This window comes from Spermophilus citellus, assembly GCF_964194105.1.
Source record: "Spermophilus citellus genome assembly, chromosome: 9".
In the NCBI taxonomy this organism is placed as follows: domain Eukaryota; kingdom Metazoa; phylum Chordata; class Mammalia; order Rodentia; family Sciuridae; genus Spermophilus; species Spermophilus citellus.
In genome coordinates, this window is record NC_138191.1 from 117280467 (window position 1) to 117299760 (window position 19294).

A 19294-nucleotide genomic window follows, 5' to 3' on the forward strand; every position below is an offset into this window, starting at 1 on the left:
GACTTCAAAGTATCTTAAAGAACTTCAGCGTCCCAAAGCTTCCTATAGAGAACCATTATTTAGAAGGAAGAATTCCGTTTCTACTGGAAATTGGTGCATTTTCTTACATTTTTACCCTTCCGATCTTTCTTCCTATTGCTTTTCATCATGTTTTATTCCATTCTCCATTTCCAATTTAAATCCTAATTTTTCAAGGTTTAGCACTGTTAACCTCCTTTCTTTATCTCCAAACCAAAAATTTTTCATGCCGGCCTGCTTTAAACTTCATTTTACTTTGTATCTCCTCCAGAAAAGGAGTTACCTGCGTTCTGCTTTGTGTTGTGATTCTTTGTCTGATAGCCCGTGCTGGATTGTGAGTACTTTGAAAGCAAGAACTATTATGTGCCTTGCTAAATTTTCAGGGAACTATTATATCTCTGTGTTTCTCCTGAATTTAATATACTTCCCAAAATTAAAATTTGAACCTGAAAAATGACCATAGTATACTTAGGGAAATTACTGGAAAGTTATTGTGTAATATCCAATAATATAATATTACTATATGATATCCAAGAAAGTTATTTCCTAGATCAGAACTTGTCCTTTTTAGGGTTGCTCTGTTGCCATCTGATCAAAAGCCAAGGTCCCTTTTGTCATAAAAAGTACATTTTTTTTTTTTGACAGTTTTGTGGAAAGTTTAGAGGGATCACAGGTTGTGGGCTGTAGATTATAATCTCTAGCTAGCATTTCTTTTCATCTGTAGCCAGGTGTATCTTTCATGAATACAGCAAGATTCCTTACGTGGGGGAAGGATTTGCTATTTGCTCTTATTTCAGTGATTGTGACTCATCTTGTCATTTAAATAGTGCAAGGAAGCACTTGATGATGAGTAATGAGACCCTACATGTATATGTCCTGGGAACTTTAGAGCACAGCAGAGTGTGCTCTGGTCTCTGAGGAAGGAAGGATTGGTGGATGAAGTGTTTGTTGAGCTGTGCCTTGAAAGACTTGTTTAGATAGGAGGATGAAATTTTCATGGAGGAAACAGTAAAACTAAAGCTAGAAATAGGAAATTAACAGAAACGTGTTTAGCAGATAGTGGAGATGTGGTCAGTCTGACTAGGAGTGTAAATTGAAGAGAAATGATGAAATGTGTTTAGTAAATAGTGTTGTGTCTTACCAGTTCTGTTGTGCTGCCTTATAGGCAATGACAAAACATGTTTAAGGAGGAATGTAATAATTATCATGATGTTTTTTGTTTTGTTCTGTGCAAAGATTGAACCCAGGGGCATTCAAACATTGAGCCACAACCTCAGCCCATTTTGCATTGTATTTTGAGACCCAGTTTCAATGAATTGTCAAGGTTGGTTTGGAACTTTCGATCCTCCTGCCTTGGCCTCCTGAGTCACGGGATTATAGGCATGTGCCACTGCACCCAGCCGTTTGTGTGTGTGTGTGTGTGTATAGGCGCATGGGCGCTGTTACATAGAAGTAGTTTTAGACATTCTCTTGCCCATATTTATCAATTAACTATTCACTGTTGTGTCCTTATCTGTATGAAACAGTTGTGAAATATTTGAGGAATTATGCGCTAATCTAATTGATCACAAATGTTACCAGACAGGGGAGAGCTCAATTAGGATCAAGAGAAACTTGAAAAGACAGTTGGAAAGCATACCCTTGCCAGTAATAGAAGAGAGTATGGAGATGGGAATGGTGGCGGCGTGGTCCCAGGTAGACTGTAGACTAGAAAAGTATAGAAGAAGACAAGGAGACTTTGGGTAATTGGTCCACGTCACTGAGCCCTTGAGAACCAGGAACAAGTCTCAGATGATACTAATAATGATTGTGGGGGTTCAAAACATTGATTTAGAGTGGCACATATTTTGCTGCAGATCTGCTCTTTGATTTTGGCTTCCTTCAATGAGGAAAGGAAAGGGATGGCCATTTTTGAGTTATTTGCTACAAATAGTAGTGTAGCTTTATTTGTGATTTTATGAGTGGATATGGTTTGGAAATTGACAAAATAAAAATTTTCTTGTCCTGTTGCTTTTCAGTCAGGGCTTTCATATGGTGTAATAAGTTGGTTTCATAAAACTTAATATCAATCTATAGTGAGATACATGCCATGGAGCAGCCTGCAAATATGGAAATGGTAATTTTCATTTAGTTCATTGTGTACTTTGGAGTTTGTATAATTAAGTTGCTTGTCTGGTCACTGTTAATCATTCTGAATTAACCCATCTTAATTGTTCTCAACTAATCCTTCTAAGATTTAATTGTAAGAGCCATAGTTCTTAACTTTTTAAAAGCACTATGAACTCTTTTAGCAGTTAGGTGAATCTGTGGACTGCTTCTCAGAATAATGTTTTAAAACACAGAGTGTTTGTGTGCACATTGTGTAAGAAAGATTACAAAGAAAACTGATTATATAAAAATAGGTGGAAAAAAATAAAAAAATAAAAATAGATGGGTGTAATGGTGCATGCCCTAAAACCCTAGCAACCTGGGAGGCTGGGGCAGGAGGAATACAAGTTCCAGGCCAACCTCAGCAATTTCATAAGACCCTGTCTCACAATAAAAAATAAAACAGGCTAGGGATGCAGCTCAGTGCTAGAGTATCCCTGGGTTCAATCTGGAGTACTGCGAAAAAATAAAAATCAAAAGATATTCAAACCAAACTTAATGGTATATTTGCTTTTTTATCATGATACATGAAATAAAAGTAGGTGTGTTAGCTATCATAGCGAGAATGAAGATTTGAAATGTCTGTAGTAATCAAAAAATAACATAAAATACCTATTATCTCTCCTTTCCCACTCCTTACCCAATATTGGGGATTGCACCCAGGGCACTCTACCACTGAACAACATCCCTAAGCACTCCTTCACTTCTTCCTGTCTTCCTGCCTGCCTTCCTTTTCTTGGTCTCTTTAGGTTGCCAAGGCTGGTATTGAATTTATGATCTTCCTGCCTCAGCCTCATGAGCTTCTGGAATTATATAGGTGTGTTTCACCATGCCCAGCTCCCCTGCCCCCATTGGTGAAAGTCACATGTGTATGGCTAATGTTATTTTGTATTTTTGCCTAATCATAATTGAAGAAAGCGATGACTTTCAGATAGATGTCCATGAAAAAACAAAAATGCAATGTTACCCACTTAAGACAAACATTTTGGGTTAAGAACCCTTAATTGAGGGCATTTTGTCAACTTGAAATGTTCATTGATGTCTCTGGAGTCGTCGTCTTTTTTTGTTTTACACTTTCCCTAATTGCCACCTTAATCCTGGAAAACAGTCCTGAATATTTCTTGCATTGTGTGTTCACACCATTTTGTTTTTATGTCATGTGAGCAGTATTATATTTTATATATTATTATATAATTGCAATTGCCTATTATTTATAGATTTTACTTCTTAAAAAAACAATATTGGGGATTGAACCCCAGGCCTATGCATTGTTAGGTAAGTGGTCTACCACTGAGATACATCCCCAGTCTCATATACATTATAGAAAAATTTCATTTAGTTATTATTGTTGCAACAGTGTAGCAGAAACAAAAAACGGAATTTAGATCAATGTAGATTAATCAGATTGTTCATAGGCTTTATTTATAATTCAGTGAGTAAAAAAAAAATTGCATATTTTACTAAAACTCCCACCAGGGCTGGAGATATGACTCAGTTGGTAGAGTGCTTGCCTCACATGCACAAGGCCCTAAGTTCAATCCCCAGTACCACAAACAAACAAAAAAACTCCCACCATATGTATTTTTAAAATACCTTTATTTATTTATTTTTATGTGGTGCCGAGGATCGAACCCAGGGCCTCTCACGTGCTAGACGAGAGCTCTACCACTAAGCCACAATCCAGCCCAATATGTATTAATTTTAACAGAAAAGCAGTAGTCATTTCAGTGTAGCCATAGTTAGATAGGAGAGGAAATTGAAACAAATTGTTTTTGAAAGATGTCATTCTTAGGAGGCCAAGTACACATATACTTTTAATATAGGTATTTAATTTTCTCAGCTTTCATTTAAGTTTACAGTTATTCACTCTGTCAATGTCATGTATATGATCACAGACTCATAAAAGACTGAATTTGACTAGTTGTTGGGTCATTTGAAGTTTATCTTTATTGTCACTTGACTGTGTGTGTGTGTGTGTGTGTGTGTGTGTGTGTGTAGTGTGTGTTGTTGGAGATTGAACCCAGGGCCTTGTGCATGTGGGGTAAGCACTCTATCAACTGAGCTACATCCCCATCCCTTTACTTTTTTTGACCCGGGGTTTGAACTGAGGGGCACTCAACCACTGAACCACTAGCACTGAGTTGCGTAGCACCTCGCCATTGCTGAGACTGGCTTTGAATTCATGATCCTCTTGCCTCAGCCTCCCTAGTTGCTGGGATTACAGATGTGTGCCACTGCGCCTGACTTGTCCCTTGACTTTGCTAAAATTTTATTATAAATTTCCCCAAGTTATTCATTTACTTGGTGGAGAAATATGTTTATTCTAAGACTGTAGAAATAATTTATTTTGGAAACAGATTCTTTACCTGCTAATGAACTGTGAAGTTTTTTTTTTTTTTTAAATTTAGACCTATGGTTTGTTATGTCCTTATTAAACTGCCCCTGAATTATTGTATCCATTAGTTTATGATTGCAGTTATTCAAATAATATGATAAAAATTAGTCTTTGATCTAGAACCTTTAAACAGAAGCTCTAAAACACCCCCTTTTAGTTTACTTTTTAACTTTTTGATACTGGGGATTGAATCTAGGGATGCTTCAACATTGAAATATGTTTCAGCCCTTTTTATTTTTTAAGACAGGGTCTTGTTAAATTGCTTAAAATGTCATGTCTCTAAGTGACTTAGGAGGCTGGCCTTGAACTCGGATTACAGTAGTGCCCAGCCCCCCCCCCCTTTATTTTATAATCCCATTATTAATAGGGTTTTATGTGAATCCTGGCAACAACTCCTGAGATAAGGCATTAGTTGTCTTTTTACAGATGAGAAAATTAAAACACACGCCTTTAATGAAGGTTATATTTTAATTTACTTAATTTTATTGGCCCCAGGAATTGACCCCTCCCCCTTTTAATTATAAATTTTGAGATAGTGTCTCACTAGGTTGCTCACAGCCTTGCTAAGTCACTGAGAATGGCTTTGAACCTGTGATTCTCCTACCTCAGCCTCCTGAGCCTCTGGGATTAAAGACATGGACCATGGACCATGCTCAGTGCTGAAGGTCAATTGGTATAAGCTATGCAAATCTCATATTATTTTGGTTTCTAGCTTCAAGCTATTTCCTTTGGACCTGTACACAGAGCTTTTTGATATGGAGTTATTTTTCCTTCAAATTTAACTTTGTTCATAGCTTTCCCTGAAAGGCGCATACTATAAAAAGTAGAAACAATTCCTGCCCTCCCTTGGGGAGGACCTGTGAGGGGTGATTCTCACAGAAGGGGTTGTGTTTAGGGGCACTCTGCTCATTCATCAGAAAGAACATCCCACATAAATGTCTTGTGAAGCACTTTCTTTGTGTTAATTTAACTCCTATTAACATCTTGTGGGTTAGATACTTTGTTACCATGTTAGAGAGTGAGGCACCAAGAGAGTAGAAGTCACTGGCCCTATGTAATAGAGCAAGTCACTAGTGAAAATGAGATGTGAGCCCAGGCTTCCAGGTCTCGAAGGTGTTTGCTCTTACTCCCTATCCACTATGTATGTTGCCTTAAGCTGGTAAAAAGTCAGGGATGGCATGGCATTTTAATTTGGGGTGTGGGTAGATATCGTCTTTCATATTTTCTAACTCTCATTTAGGTATTCTCCAGATTCAGAAAACTCAATAACAGTGTTCTTATGCCAACAATTCTTGATAGTAACAGTAATAATAGTAAGCAGCTCTTAAATAGTATTAGTAGTAGCTTATTTATTGTTTAATACAAGATGCCAGCTGCGGGTTAGTACTATGTTTAGTGGTTTGAGCTGCCCAAATTTCCTTCTGGAATGCTGACTGGTATCTTTTGTAAGGTCATGTGGTAAGTGATAGAGAAGGGAGTCAGATCAGCTTGTTTGTCAAGATCCCAAATTGTCACTAGTCATGATGGCACATACCTGTAATTACAGCTACTGAGGAGGTGGAGGCAGAGGCTAGAGGAGTGAGTTTGAGACCAGCCTGGCCAATTCAGTATGACCTTGTCTCAAAAAATAAGAAGGGGACTGGGGCTCAGTAGTAAAGCATTCCTGGTTTTAATCCCCAGCACCTAGGGTGGGGCCGGTAGGAGTATTCAATCCTATTATGCCTCAGAGTCTACTAGAAGCCCTAATGCTTGAAATTTTCCCATGCATTCAGACTCTTAAAATAACTCATTGATTTTGTTTGAGTGAATTATAATCAACACCAGCACATTGTCATTATACCGACCTTTAATAAACATTTCCCCCAACTCTCAGTATTTTCTTAGTTTCAGACTATTGGGTTGCTTTGCGAAAATCATGAAAAGCAGAGCTCGGTGTCTTGCCCAGCAGATGGCATTTGTGTGAGTTTTCTAGGATCCTTTGGAATCTTCCACTTGCCAATTACTCAATTTCATTTTGAATACTCTGTATTTCCAGTTAATGTACCATTTACATAAAGAGAATGTGCCAAAATTGCTGTAGTCTATTTTATAATCAAATCAGCTGGCTGTGAATACATAATTTAACTTTTGTTAAATTGTTTACTGCGAAGTGCTCTCAAGAAAATAATAATTCCCTATTAACTATAATCCCTAATTCAGCTCTCAAACACGGAATATATGGGGGCTCTGTAAGGCTAGTGTGCTTTTAACTGAAAGCAGTAGTCTTACTAGGAAATGGGGTAGCATGATGGTGAGAGCCACACTCGTATGTTAGATATGGTGGCTTGTATGGTTTTCACACATATTATGTATTTCTAAGTATATTTGCAGAGATACACACACACACACACACACACACACACACACACACACACAAGTTACATTACTACTGAAAAAAATCCACGAAATGAGGATAAACAAAGTAGAATGGCAGTAGATTACTGTTTTTTGGTTGATAAGTCAGGATATATCTATGTTTTGAACCGATGATCTGTGTCATAGTGCCTATCTAATAATTTCGAAGTTCAATGATGAATTATTTTATTTTCAGTGGGGATAAAGAAGGGTATAGAAGGAGCAGTGACTGAGATGTTGAATGTTTCAAAAATTTTTAGGCCAGGAAATTTCAGGGACCCTTTGAAGAGGTAGCAGATGCTTTAGCTGAACTACAAGCTACAGGTTGTTTTTACAACTTTGGCAATAATTTAAATATAACTTTCTCCTACTTTACTTTTTTCTACCTCCTAGCTGCCCTTCTTGGGTAGACTGACAGTATCTCATAGTATTTGTAGAAATACTATGAGATACTGTTCATTAGGTAAAGTAGAAATGTGAAATCAAATTGAAAAAAATCAAAATTAGTTAAAAATTGTTGTGACGGACTCTTCCTGGAGTGGACAAGTGTGTGTGTGTGTGTTTGTTTTTAAATATTTTATCAAGGGACAGGGTCTCGCTGAATTGCTTAGGTCCTCGCTAAATTGCTGAGACTGGCTTTGAACGCACCGTCCTCCTGCCTTAGCCTCCTGAGTGGCTGGGATTATAAGTGTGTGCCACCACATCTGGCTGGACAAGTGTTTTGATATGTTTGTTAATAGATTCAATTTCTCTAGGGTGTTCCACAACTTGATATTTAGCGGATGCTTATAAATTAGTACTTTATCCTCTTCACCTGCATCACAGTGAAGGTTTGTTGTAACATTAACCTTTGAAAATAAAAAAAATTTTTAAAAAAGTACTTTGAAATCCGTAAATGGTTACTTTGACATTGGTATAAAATCAGAGTGATTTTATTCTCGTTTTAGAAAGGTGAATGAACTGAGTGTGATAGTGCATGCCTATAATCCCAGCAGCTCCAGAGGCTGAGACAGGAGGATTGTGAGTTCAAAGCCACCCTCAGCAATGGCGAGGCACTAAGCAACTCAGTGAGATCCTGTCTTTAAATAAAATACAAAGTAGGGCTGGGGATATGGCTAAGGGGCCCGGTGTCCCTGAGTTCAATCCCTGTCACCACCACCCCCCCTCATCAAATGAATGAATGTATATAAAGAGCTAATAGATAAAGTCAGCCTGTACATTTAAAATAGTTAGCTTTTGATTTCTTTGTATTTTAAATGTTTACGTGTGTGTTTGAGGCATAGTTGTAGCCAAGTCATGAGATGAAAGCTCCCTACTGCTAGGATAACAGCAAGAACACTCATGAAGATGATTTGGTTGAGGCGGTTGTATGCTATTATTTCTTAATGTCTGAACCGATCAGATCTCTTAATGAATATGCCTGTAATTCAAAATCTTTGGTATCTATTATATATTATCTGTTGATATCAGCTGAGTTGTCGAAGAATCCTATAGAAAGAGCAGGTAGGTTGAGGATCCTATTGAGGCAGGTCCCTTCAGTAAGTGCTCTCAGTCTGATTACAGCACTCTTGAGCATGATCCTTTGGAGGCAGGTGATTCAGAACAAGATTACCAACACCTCCTTTTTTGTAACAACACTATTCATACTAAAATGTAATCTTCATGAAGACAGTGGTTCCATGTTGTTGTATTCACTGTTGTATCCCTAGTTCCTTGCACAGTGCTATTACCTGTATGTGTGTTGAATGAGTGACTATTAAGGTAGAATCTCAGGATATTTTTATTATTAAGGTCTTTGAATATTTTTCATATGAACTGGATTATAGTGGCTGTACTTCTGTTGTCTTCTTCCTTGTATATAAAAAATTGGTCTTTGGAGACTCTTGAGCCCCCCCTAAGGTTGGGTAGTTTTGATTTTTACTCATTAAGACAAATTGCTACTTCAGGTGAACTGTCCAGTACCATTTTCCCAGGAAGAGGCAGCCCAGAGGACCAAGTAAATGCTTTTCATATCCTCTTCCTAAATGGGAATATGTAAGAATTCAGAGCATTTTGGGGGGGTCTTGAAAGACCTGAAGAGAGAGAGTAGCACTAGGAGCAATGGGGCAGTTCATTTTTGTAGTTTATTTTCCCCACTTTCCCGTTTCTGAATCAGGCAGTACCTGTAGTCTTGCTGACACCATTAGGGAGATTGCATATGTATATTTGTGGTTCAGGGAACATATAACCTGTGAAGAGCTCAGCCCATGGAGCTGGGAGGACAAACTGAGGTAAATAAAGAGATAAGAAGAACTATGAAGCATGTAATATCATGGGAATGGAATGGAGCATGAGAACATCCGTTTTTGTTAAAAGCATCATGCCTCATTAGGGATTTATTGACCTTTTTTGTCAGGAGATTTTAAATTTACTTCGTTAGACAGTTTCTCTAACTGTACCATGTCTCTTTCTCACCTCAGCTGTTCCAAAGACCTAATGCGCTTGCTGTCCAGCAGTTGACAGCTGCTCAGCAACAGCAGTATGCACTAGCAGCTGCACATCAACCTCACATCGGTAAGTCCTTTTGCTGATAGCTCTCTTAATTAAAGGTGTGGCCCCCATTTTAGAATAAGTGGATGCTGTGAAACCCAGTGGTTTAGATTGATGACAAAAGTCTAGACGTTTACCCGTAGATAGGGTAAATGGCCGCTTCATTTTGTCTAGTTGTCTCTGGCCACATTCTTTATTTTTGACATATTAAGACCTGAATTCATAAGATTTCCTTATTATCCTGCCTCAGCTGTTGCATGATTTAAGTATTTACTATAGAAATGAGTAGTGATCAGCATTAGCTCTTTTGATAAGGTTTGGATATTGTATAGACTATGATTATATCAGTATTATTTACTAAGTAGCAAATTGTAACTATAAATCCGTCTTCTAAGCACTGAAAATTAAAAAAAAAAAAAAACACCAAAAAAATTCTTAGGTAATGGTTGGTTTTTAAATAGATGTGTCCTTTTTTTCTGTAGCAATTATTGGAGTTTTGATATACATTTGGTACTAGCTCCTTGACCTTTCTCCTTCCCAGACCTTTTAAAGGTCTCTTCAAAACATAATCCCATTAACTCCAAACAAGTATAGGTAGAGATTTTTATCTATTTACTTTTTTAATGTGCCAAAATGGCATGATTGAGTGGAAGGGTTATCACCAGACTTGAATGTGGTATGGCTGTGGAAGAAAACACTCATTTGCTTGTAAACTAGTTAAATTAAAGCCAAGCATGAAGTTTTGTCTGGGCCTAGTATTGTAGACTTGCATATAGTAGACTTTACGCATATCTACATGTTTTCTGTGAGGAAAACTGTTTGGAAAATTGTTTTAAATGGAAGCAAGTCCTTCCCTCTGTACCACTTTATCAATATTTTTAGTCTAATAATTGAGTTAAAATTAATTTAAGGGCTGGGAATATAGCTCGGTGGTAGAGCACTTGCCTAGCATGCATAAGGCCCTAGGAAAAAGAACAGAAGGAAACAGTGAAAAACAGGAAAATAAATTTAATTGTTAAGATTTTAACAATTAAGTTGTGCCAAATTCAAAACTGTATGGTTTTAACTTAAGCATTTCTCTAGCAAAGGATAAAAACAAAAAAGGGACTAGATAAATATCACCATAATTTTTTAGTGTAGTGGTTATTTTATCTTTGTAAAATTCCTCTTCACTCTCATCTTACCCCCCACCCCCAATCATCTATATCCTGAACTTCTAGCCAAAATATATAGGTGTTTGGTAGGGTTGCAGTTTTGGTGAAGTTTGTTTTTACTGACAGGTATGTTTTCAGCAGGTTTAGCTCCCGCTGCGTTTGTCCCCAATCCATACATCATCAGTGCTGCTCCCCCAGGGACGGACCCCTACACAGCTGGATTGGCTGCAGCAGCGACGCTAGGTGAGACATACTGCTGCATGAGGGATTTTCTCACTTGCTAAAGCAATTTGAGATGGGCATGCAACTCCCAACTCCATGTCTCCCAACAGAAACATGTCTTGATTTTTAATGCCCCACCTGCTAGTTGGATATCTCTACTTAGCTATAATTATAGGTCCCTCTGACTCTAACATATCCAAAAGCAAATTTATCACCCGCCCCCTTCATAGGTATTTTGTGGTTCTGTGGACCCACACAAAGCTCATTTATATTTTAGGAACTTCTCTCCTTAGCCAGGTCTACTTAGTCCTTCTCATCTACAATTATTCTGATTCTTAAACTGGTCTCTCTTACATATCCCTAATTTCTGTGCCTCTTTTTCTTCCTCCTCCTTTCTGAATTTTTTCAGGAATATGGTTTCCTCTTATTTTCTGGGTTCACTTTTTCTTGGAGGGTTCTGGAGTTTGTCCTTGGTATTAGTATTTTTAAGACATTACCTGATAATTTTGAGGATGAGCTCAGGTTGGCATTATCCCCTATGTATAGGGCATTCTTTGTGTAGGCCTGTACTTGTGCACCATTCTCCCCTCTTAATAGGCTCACACCATAGTGATATTGATTTGATTTCAGTTTGCTGCAGGTAGTGCACTGGATTAGGCCTTAGTCTGTAGACACCTTAAACTTCTGTAGTGAACAGTTTTCTCCCTCCCTCCCCGCCTCCCCTCTCTGGGGGAAGCTCTTTGGCTAGCATTCTTAGCTTCAGAAATCCTCCCATGATAATTGTTCTTTTTCATCACTGATTATGGCATTATTTTTGTTTGCTTGTGGAGAAGCTCATGGATGTTATTTCTCTTGAAACTGAATTTTTCAAAAGAAAGTGACTTTCCTATTTGACTCTGTTTGATACAGATGTTACTACCACAGTGGGGCTATTGTGTATGGGTGGATTGAGCTTAACATTAGGACATATAAAACATCTTCTAGAGCATTCTTTGGGGACGCATTCCTTCAAATTATGTTTATCATGACTAAATAGCCATGTAAATTTTACTTGCTTGTTTATTTTTGAGGTGCTGGGGGATCAATCCCAGGGCCTTGCACTTGCTAGGCAAGCGCTCTGTCACTGAGTTACATTCCCAGTCTGAAATTTCATTTATTATACGACATAATTTGATATTATGAACTCAGTACAGAACATCTTAGGTTTTCTTTAGAATTGTTTTCCTCCTTATCATGGGAGCACATTTAAGATGGCCCCCTGTTCTAGTTTTTGAGGAAAATGAAAAGCTCTTTGTAGTAGAATAGTCTTTGCTCAACACTTAACTATTTATAAGCATTGTCCTGAGTGCTTTTTGTTCATATGTGTTGTCAGAGAATATTTTGACAGATTAGGAGATTGAGTTCAGAGTGATGTCTTGTATGAGGTCACATAATATAAATGTACGTTTGGGTTTGTAACCAGGTTTAACTCCAGGCTTTACATTTTACTGTCATCTAGATTGACCACGCTACCTTGAGTTATCTAGCCTTTACTTTCTTAAAGTCCTTTCCACCACTGCTTTAACATTATTTGAAGCAGAGCTAATCTTAGGTGTGACATACTTACGCTCATTGAGATGCTAGTTTGGCGGTGAGAATCTTGGTTTTTTTTTTTTTTCTTCCTTTTTCCTTTTTTTGGTATTCATGCTGAGCCAGACTGAAAGTGACCTTAGTGCTTTTCACACATGATGTTAACTCACAAACTATGGAGCTATGATGTCACTCACACAGGAATTGAAGTAGGCACTCTGATGAGAAACACTGAATTAATCATCCCAAGATGTCTTCCTAAATTCGATCTTAGGCCACATGACCAGGGTAAAATAGTAGAAATGCTAGTTGAGAAAATTTAAAGAGTAATGCACACTCTGTCCAGGATCACTTTGTTGGCTCTTGGGGGAGCCAGGGATTTTCATTGCAGATTGCAACCCATCCTTTCAAGGTCAATATGGCCATACCACTAGCACCTATTAGTATTTATTTTACAAGCGAGGAAACTAAGGCACAGGTAGAGTCTTCATTTTCTCCTCTCATTGTTTTCTTTAATTTACTAGTATGTGAATACTAGTCAGAGGAGTTTGGGGACCCACCATTATTTTTCTTCAATTTGGTAGTAATGACAAGTTAAAAATATTTTGCTTATAATATAATATTTCCTATTGTAAACATGACTTTTCTGAATAGCACCTTTGGTATGTACCCAGGTATAGTGTTTCACAGGTATACTGTTTCACATAGTGTTTATAAGCTCTTTTGCTTATAAACAGAACTTTTTGTTCTGCCCAAGAATATAGAAAATACCAAGATGGAAATGCCAAAGCATTGGACTGGATTGCAGCTGTGAGTGGTAGAGTGCTTGCATAGTGTACGTGATGCCCTGGGTTCTATCCCCAGCAAATCATTTTAACTTTTTATTATTTGCTTTAAATTATTTTTTGAGCTCTTTTCTTGATTGACAAATGTTCATCCTTGGTGTCTCTTGTCACCAGCTTCTGTGGTTAAGAGTTCTGCCACATCCATGTTGCTGGTTTCATGACTCTGTTACATCTCTGCTACCTATCCTGTGTGGCAGAGACTATAGCTGTAGCTTGTTGCCAGAAAATGTGAACAGATCATTTAGATTAAAACAGAATATTTAGTTTTGTTTAGGATATTGGCTAGTCTATAACCAAGGTCCTGTTTTTTTTTGTTTTTTTGTTTTTTTTTTTTTTGTGGTTGTTCTACATGTGACTTGAAATTTCATATATCAGTGTCTGAATGTAGTTGTGTTGAAAAACTTCTGCAATTTAAAAAATAGAAATAAGAAAACCAAGCCTATTTGAAATTGAACAGTGGAAGTCAAGTGTTGGGGATTTTTGTCAGAAGACTGATAGATTTTCATGCTTCTGGAGTAAAGGATGCACCAGGGTCCTGTCAGTCCTCTCAGGTGCCATTCTTACTATGAAAGTAGGATACATCCATATTTTGTCCTTCATCACTTTAAGTGCCCAAACCCTTAATTTATTTCTCTCCGAACAATAAACATTTCCATATCTACGCCATACCCTTTCTTTCTCACAGGAAAACCATTATTTCTTCCAAGGCCAGTCCCTCCAACAGTTCTTAAACCTAGCTCCTCTGAACTTGTTCTGTCAGTTTTTCTCCTTTCAATATCTCAAAATTTTGTCCCTCAGTGTCTCTTTTTTAGGTTTGGAATATGATATTGACTTCAGAAGACTTTGGCTTAAGGTTCTTATATAAAATATTTTCTGTTTTAAAATGATTAGCTAGCACAACCCAATGTATTCTTTAAGTTAATATTTTATGGTAGGATCTACTGGGTCAGATGTAGGCTTTGAAAGTCCTGAGATAATTCTTACTAGTCTAATCTTCCTTGCCTTTCCCTTGTTTTTAGGCCCAGCTGTGGTCCCTCACCAGTATTATGGAGTCACACCCTGGGGAGTCTACCCCGCCAGTCTTTTTCAGCAGCAAGCTGCTGCTGCAGCAGCAGCAACTAATTCTGCTAATCAGCAGACCACCCCACAGGCTCAGCAAGGACAGCAGCAGGTAAATGTAAACACAATTTACTTATGTCAGGATGTTTCTTCTCTAACAGAAAAACACTGAAAGCAATGAGTTCCCTCTTGTGTGTGTATATATATTCAATCTCAGATTTAACTGTTCTTGTGGAATGCCTTTTAAATATCAGGCACTTGGTCAGCGCAAGTAGGTGAGGTAATGATATTCATTCAATTTTCATAATAAAAACTTGCTTAGAGGATTGTTCAATTAAGATCATATACCTAGGAAGTAGCAAAGTGGATCTTTACACTGATAGTAAAATTTTCCTTTTACCATATTATAGATGCCTGCTCTGCACCATTTTCACATCACTTCAGAATTTGCAAATGACTTACCAAGGAAAGGGGAGGTGCTAGGCTTTTAGACTGCATATCACCAACACCTATTGTATTGGATATAGCTCTTAAAAACCTGTCGTATAGGTTAACTTGTAGGAGCTTTTTAACTACATTTTTAAAGAAAGAATAGTTAAAAGTAAACAAAGTACTATATGTCTTTTTTCTTTTCTTTGATACCAAGATTGAACCCAGGGGTACTTTACCACTGAGCCACAGTTCTTTTAATGTTTTATATTGAGACAGGGTTTCACTAAGTTGCTCAAGGCCTGATAAATTGCTGAGTCTTCCTCGAACTTGTAGTCCTCCTTGGCTTCCTGAGTCCCTGGGATTACTTGAGCCACCACACCCAGATTTCTTCTTAATTGAATGCACCATTTTCCCCGATTACTAAAATACTGCTTAAAAGAAAAAAAAATTACCCTAAATTTTTATGTAAAAAAAATAATCTTACTATTTTGTTCCCTCCCTTCTTCCTTCCCTCCCTTCCGCACTCCCAGGATTGAACCCAGGGTCTCATGAGTGCTAGGCAAGCACTCTACCTCTGAGCGACATCCCCAGCCCTTATTTAATTTAGAATTATTTTGTCCATATGGTTTTGTTATTCTTTCTTATTCTTCAATGTTAGTGTTCTTTTAAATATTATCCATTAAAGAATATTCTGTGGGCTGGGGATGTGGCTCAAGCGGTAGCGCGCTCGCCTGGCATGCGTGCGGCCCGGGTTCGATCCTCAGCACCACATACCAACAAAGATGTTGTGTCCGCCGAGAACTAAAAAATAAATATTAAAAATTCTCTCTCTCTCTCCTCTCTCACTCTCTCTAAAAAAAAAATAAAGTGTTTAAAAAAAAAAGAATATTCTGTGCTTTATTTTGACTGATCAATTTGAGGTTTAACTTAATATTTTGGTGTTATAAATCATGATTATAGTATTTTCATAAGTTTATGATTATTTCCTTGGAATACGTTTATACAGTGAAATTTTTCTGTGCAGTCCTCTTCCCTCTTCTCTCCATGTAGTCTGACACACTCTTTCTCCTGTTGGTTGGAGTCTTCAGGTCACAAAAACAAATTGCATAATATTTTGATAATAGTGATGAGCTACTGTTTATTTATTATCCACTGGTATTAGGCACTGTACCTTGTATAATGGTCCCAGCATGTCTGTAAGATCAGCTGTTAAAACTCTCACTGTTTGCAGATAAAGAAATAAAAAACTTTGGGTAAATTAAGTGTCCACACATCATTGCTCTCATTATTATTATTTTTTTAATTTTTAAAATTTGTTTTAATTAGTTTCCACACATCTCTTCTTAACAGTGTTATTCACATAGGGTAATTAGATTAATCAGTAAAAAATTAGTTGATTGTTAATGTTTTTCTTTTTGCATTCTTTCCCAAATGGTATAAAAATTAATCTGTTCTTGACTACATATTTAAGCTTTTAATAAATAGCAAGGTGAAATTTAAAGTGATCTTATGAGAACTTTGTGCTTGCAAACATAATGGCAATTTCAGAAAATGGCAATTTCAGTATCCATCTGTGGGGCTTGGCATTTTTACTTGCTGGAATATAATAGATCTTGTAGAAATGTATACTTCAAATCCTTCAAAATAAAAATAATTGTTGACTTCTTGATATCTCTGTTTCTTTAATAGCAGGAAATGTAACACAGTGGCAGAACTGGTATTCTGCACTGAATTTGACTAACGCTCATTTAGATGAACATTTTTGTAGAATCTGTGAAAGAGAAGCAACTTAGAAGCCTCCAAAATCAAATCTGTTCATTTGGGCATTGATTAAATGGGAATAGTGTTAAAGGGTAGAAAAAAATAAAACTGTGTGTGTGTGTGTGTGTGTGTGTGTGTGTATTATGTATGTACACACGTACGTACACACAGGTATTTTAACTGAAATGTGTGGGTTAAGTTCTCTGTTTGTCCTGTCTGGAGTACACCCTCCCTCTCCTGCTTACCATTTCTTCTACACTCACTTTTGGTCTGAATACTGACGTTACGTATTTATTGTTGATTATCTTTCTTACTCACTAAGGTAAAAGTTCCATGAAGGCAGGCTTTGCTTGCTCTGTTCATTGCCTTGTCCCTAGCATCTGCCACATGACAGGAATCAAATATCTGATTAATGAAAGAGTCATCACTTTTGTCCACTTTTTCCTACTTATAGAGGTGCTATGTTTAAAAACTAAGTATGGTAGAATGATGTCATTAATTGGATTTTTATCCTAACAGCCGTATCACATGTAAAACATTTTAAATGTTTTACAACTATTAATTTTTAAAAGTTGACTCGACTTGAACTTGAGCATATGGGGGGTCTTAAATACTCCCAGTGAGAAGAAAGTAGTTGACTTTTTTCTATCTCCCATTTCCAGGTTCTCCGTGGAGGAGCCAGCCAGCGTCCTTTGACCCCAAATCAGAACCAGCAGGGACAGCAAACAGACCCACTAGTGGCAGCTGCAGCTGTAAATTCTGCTCTTGCCTTTGGACAAGGTCTGGCTGCAGGCATGCCAGGTAATACTGCACCTTGTTCCTAACACTGTGAGTAGGGTGGAGGAAAGTCTGCTTTTTTGGGTGATACTGAGAAGAATGTGCATAATTCAAGCTTTCAGCTTGTTTGGGCTTGTCAAGATTTGGATACTGGCAAGGATGATATACACTTGCCCTCACTTAGACCATAGTTCGTTGATGAGAGCATTATTCTGAGCCAGTTTTAAGTTTTACATGTTGGAGATATATGAATGTCCACACAGCTTGAAATAATGTGATTTTTCTTTGGTGGTCAACTTTTTCTCGCTTAGAATTAAGGATGTGGTTGGCCTATCTTAGCACCACTCCAAGGCTTTAGTCTTCATGCCTTTGTGTTTGAATAGCACACTGGGAAGAAAGTTCTGTTATTGATAGGGTCAGTCTTTTTGTATTTTTAGGATTTTTTTTAATCAATAATAGAGGTGATTTTAAACTGCCTACTTCTGATACATGTAAAATGAATGTATGGTGTATTATTCTTGGTTTGCTGACCTGGGCTTTGTGGGGGATCAGTTGTAGTTTCATATTCTTCACTTAAAAGAGACCTCAACTTAAATTTTGTGTGCCTTTATTGACTGTGGAACATAGCCAAATTAACTGATCCATTCATGAATTCAATGAATAAAGTTAACTTGCTTCATTTGTTAGTCACTAATCCTTTACATTTTATTATCCCATGTGGCTCAAATTAAGATTTATTAGAGATTTCATCTTTTGAAGCCTTTCCTGCTGACTTAGGATATTTGTGGTATGGAAATACTATGACAATTGTAATCCTCATAGCTTCTTGTATTTTCGTATTTAAGAAATTAGATTAAGGCTGGGGTTGTGGCTCAGCGGTAGAGCACTCGCCTAGCATGTGCGAGGCCCTGGGTTCTATCCTCAGCACCATGTAACAATAAATAAATAAAATAAAGGTATTGTGTCCAACTACAACTAAAAAATAAATATTAAAAAAACCCCAGATTATTGGTATATGATTGTTTGTGATAACCTTGGCTAGCACCAAAGAGCACACATATTCCTATCCTACTCAGTCACCTTTCTCACTATCAGCAGAGGAATAACCAACACTTTTCTTTACTGTGCACTTAATTAATATGCTAGAAATCTTGCAAGACTCTTCATTGGATGCCTGGAACCATGGATAGTATATACATACATACTTATATAAAGCATAATTTATAAGTTAAGCACATAATATCAACAACCATAGCTTTACTGTAGATTCAGGCAAGCTCAGCATATGAGATCATTCTTTCTTTAAACCAGGAGTTTTCATCTTTTTACTTAGCACTTAATGCCGCCTTGGCATATCTGAATCACTAGCATCACTACTCTTGCACTTGGGACAATTATAAAGTAAAATGATGTTCACTTGAACATAAGTACTGCAGTACCAAAATTGATCTGACAACTAAGGCAGTCTGATAGAACTAAGTTAACTAATTGGTGGGTATCATTTATAGAACAGATATGGGGGACAAAGGGATTGTTTATATCTCTGGCAGATGGAGCAGAATAGCATGAGATTTTTGTTATGCTATTCAGTATGGTGCACACTTTAAAAGTTATTTGAATAGTTTATTATTGGGATTTTCCATTTAATATTTTTCCATGGTAACTGAAGTAGTGACAAACAAAACTGTAGATAAGGGGGAACTGCAGTATATCTCTTCATATGCTGACTTTGATATTCCTAGGTTATCCAGTTTTGGCTCCTGCTGCTTACTATGACCAAACTGGTGCCCTTGTGGTGAATGCAGGAGCAAGAAATGGTATTGGAGCTCCTGTTCGGCTTGTAGCTCCTGCCCCAGTAATCATTAGTTCCTCAGCTGCACAAGCAGGTGAGCTTCATCTGGGTGCTTCAGCTAAAGGTATGGGGTGCAAGGAGGGAACTGCTGGTGAAGTGTACCTTAGTTGGTAATTCTCAGCATAGCAATTCTACCCTA

The 19294-nt window shown here is 37.4% G+C and overlaps 1 protein-coding gene across 16 annotated transcripts in view; it reads left to right on the top strand.

Moving 5' to 3' along the window:
* PUM1 (pumilio RNA binding family member 1) overlaps positions 1-19294 on the top strand; it is a 123337-nt gene that overhangs the window by 72775 nt on the left and 31268 nt on the right. For 8 of the 16 annotated variants that reach the window (XM_081308370.1, XM_081308380.1, XM_081308383.1 and 5 more), the window contains 5 exons: positions 9415-9508; positions 10777-10881; positions 14294-14445; positions 17189-17327; positions 19046-19189. In XM_081308370.1, the coding sequence (XP_081164496.1) occupies positions 9415-9508; positions 10777-10881; positions 14294-14445; positions 17189-17327; positions 19046-19189 (634 nt within the window). The remainder of the gene's footprint in view (positions 1-9414; positions 9509-10776; positions 10882-14293; positions 14446-17188; positions 17328-19045; positions 19190-19294) is intronic. The other 8 variants (XM_081308378.1, XM_081308381.1, XM_081308374.1 and 5 more) reach the window with 2 other exon arrangements.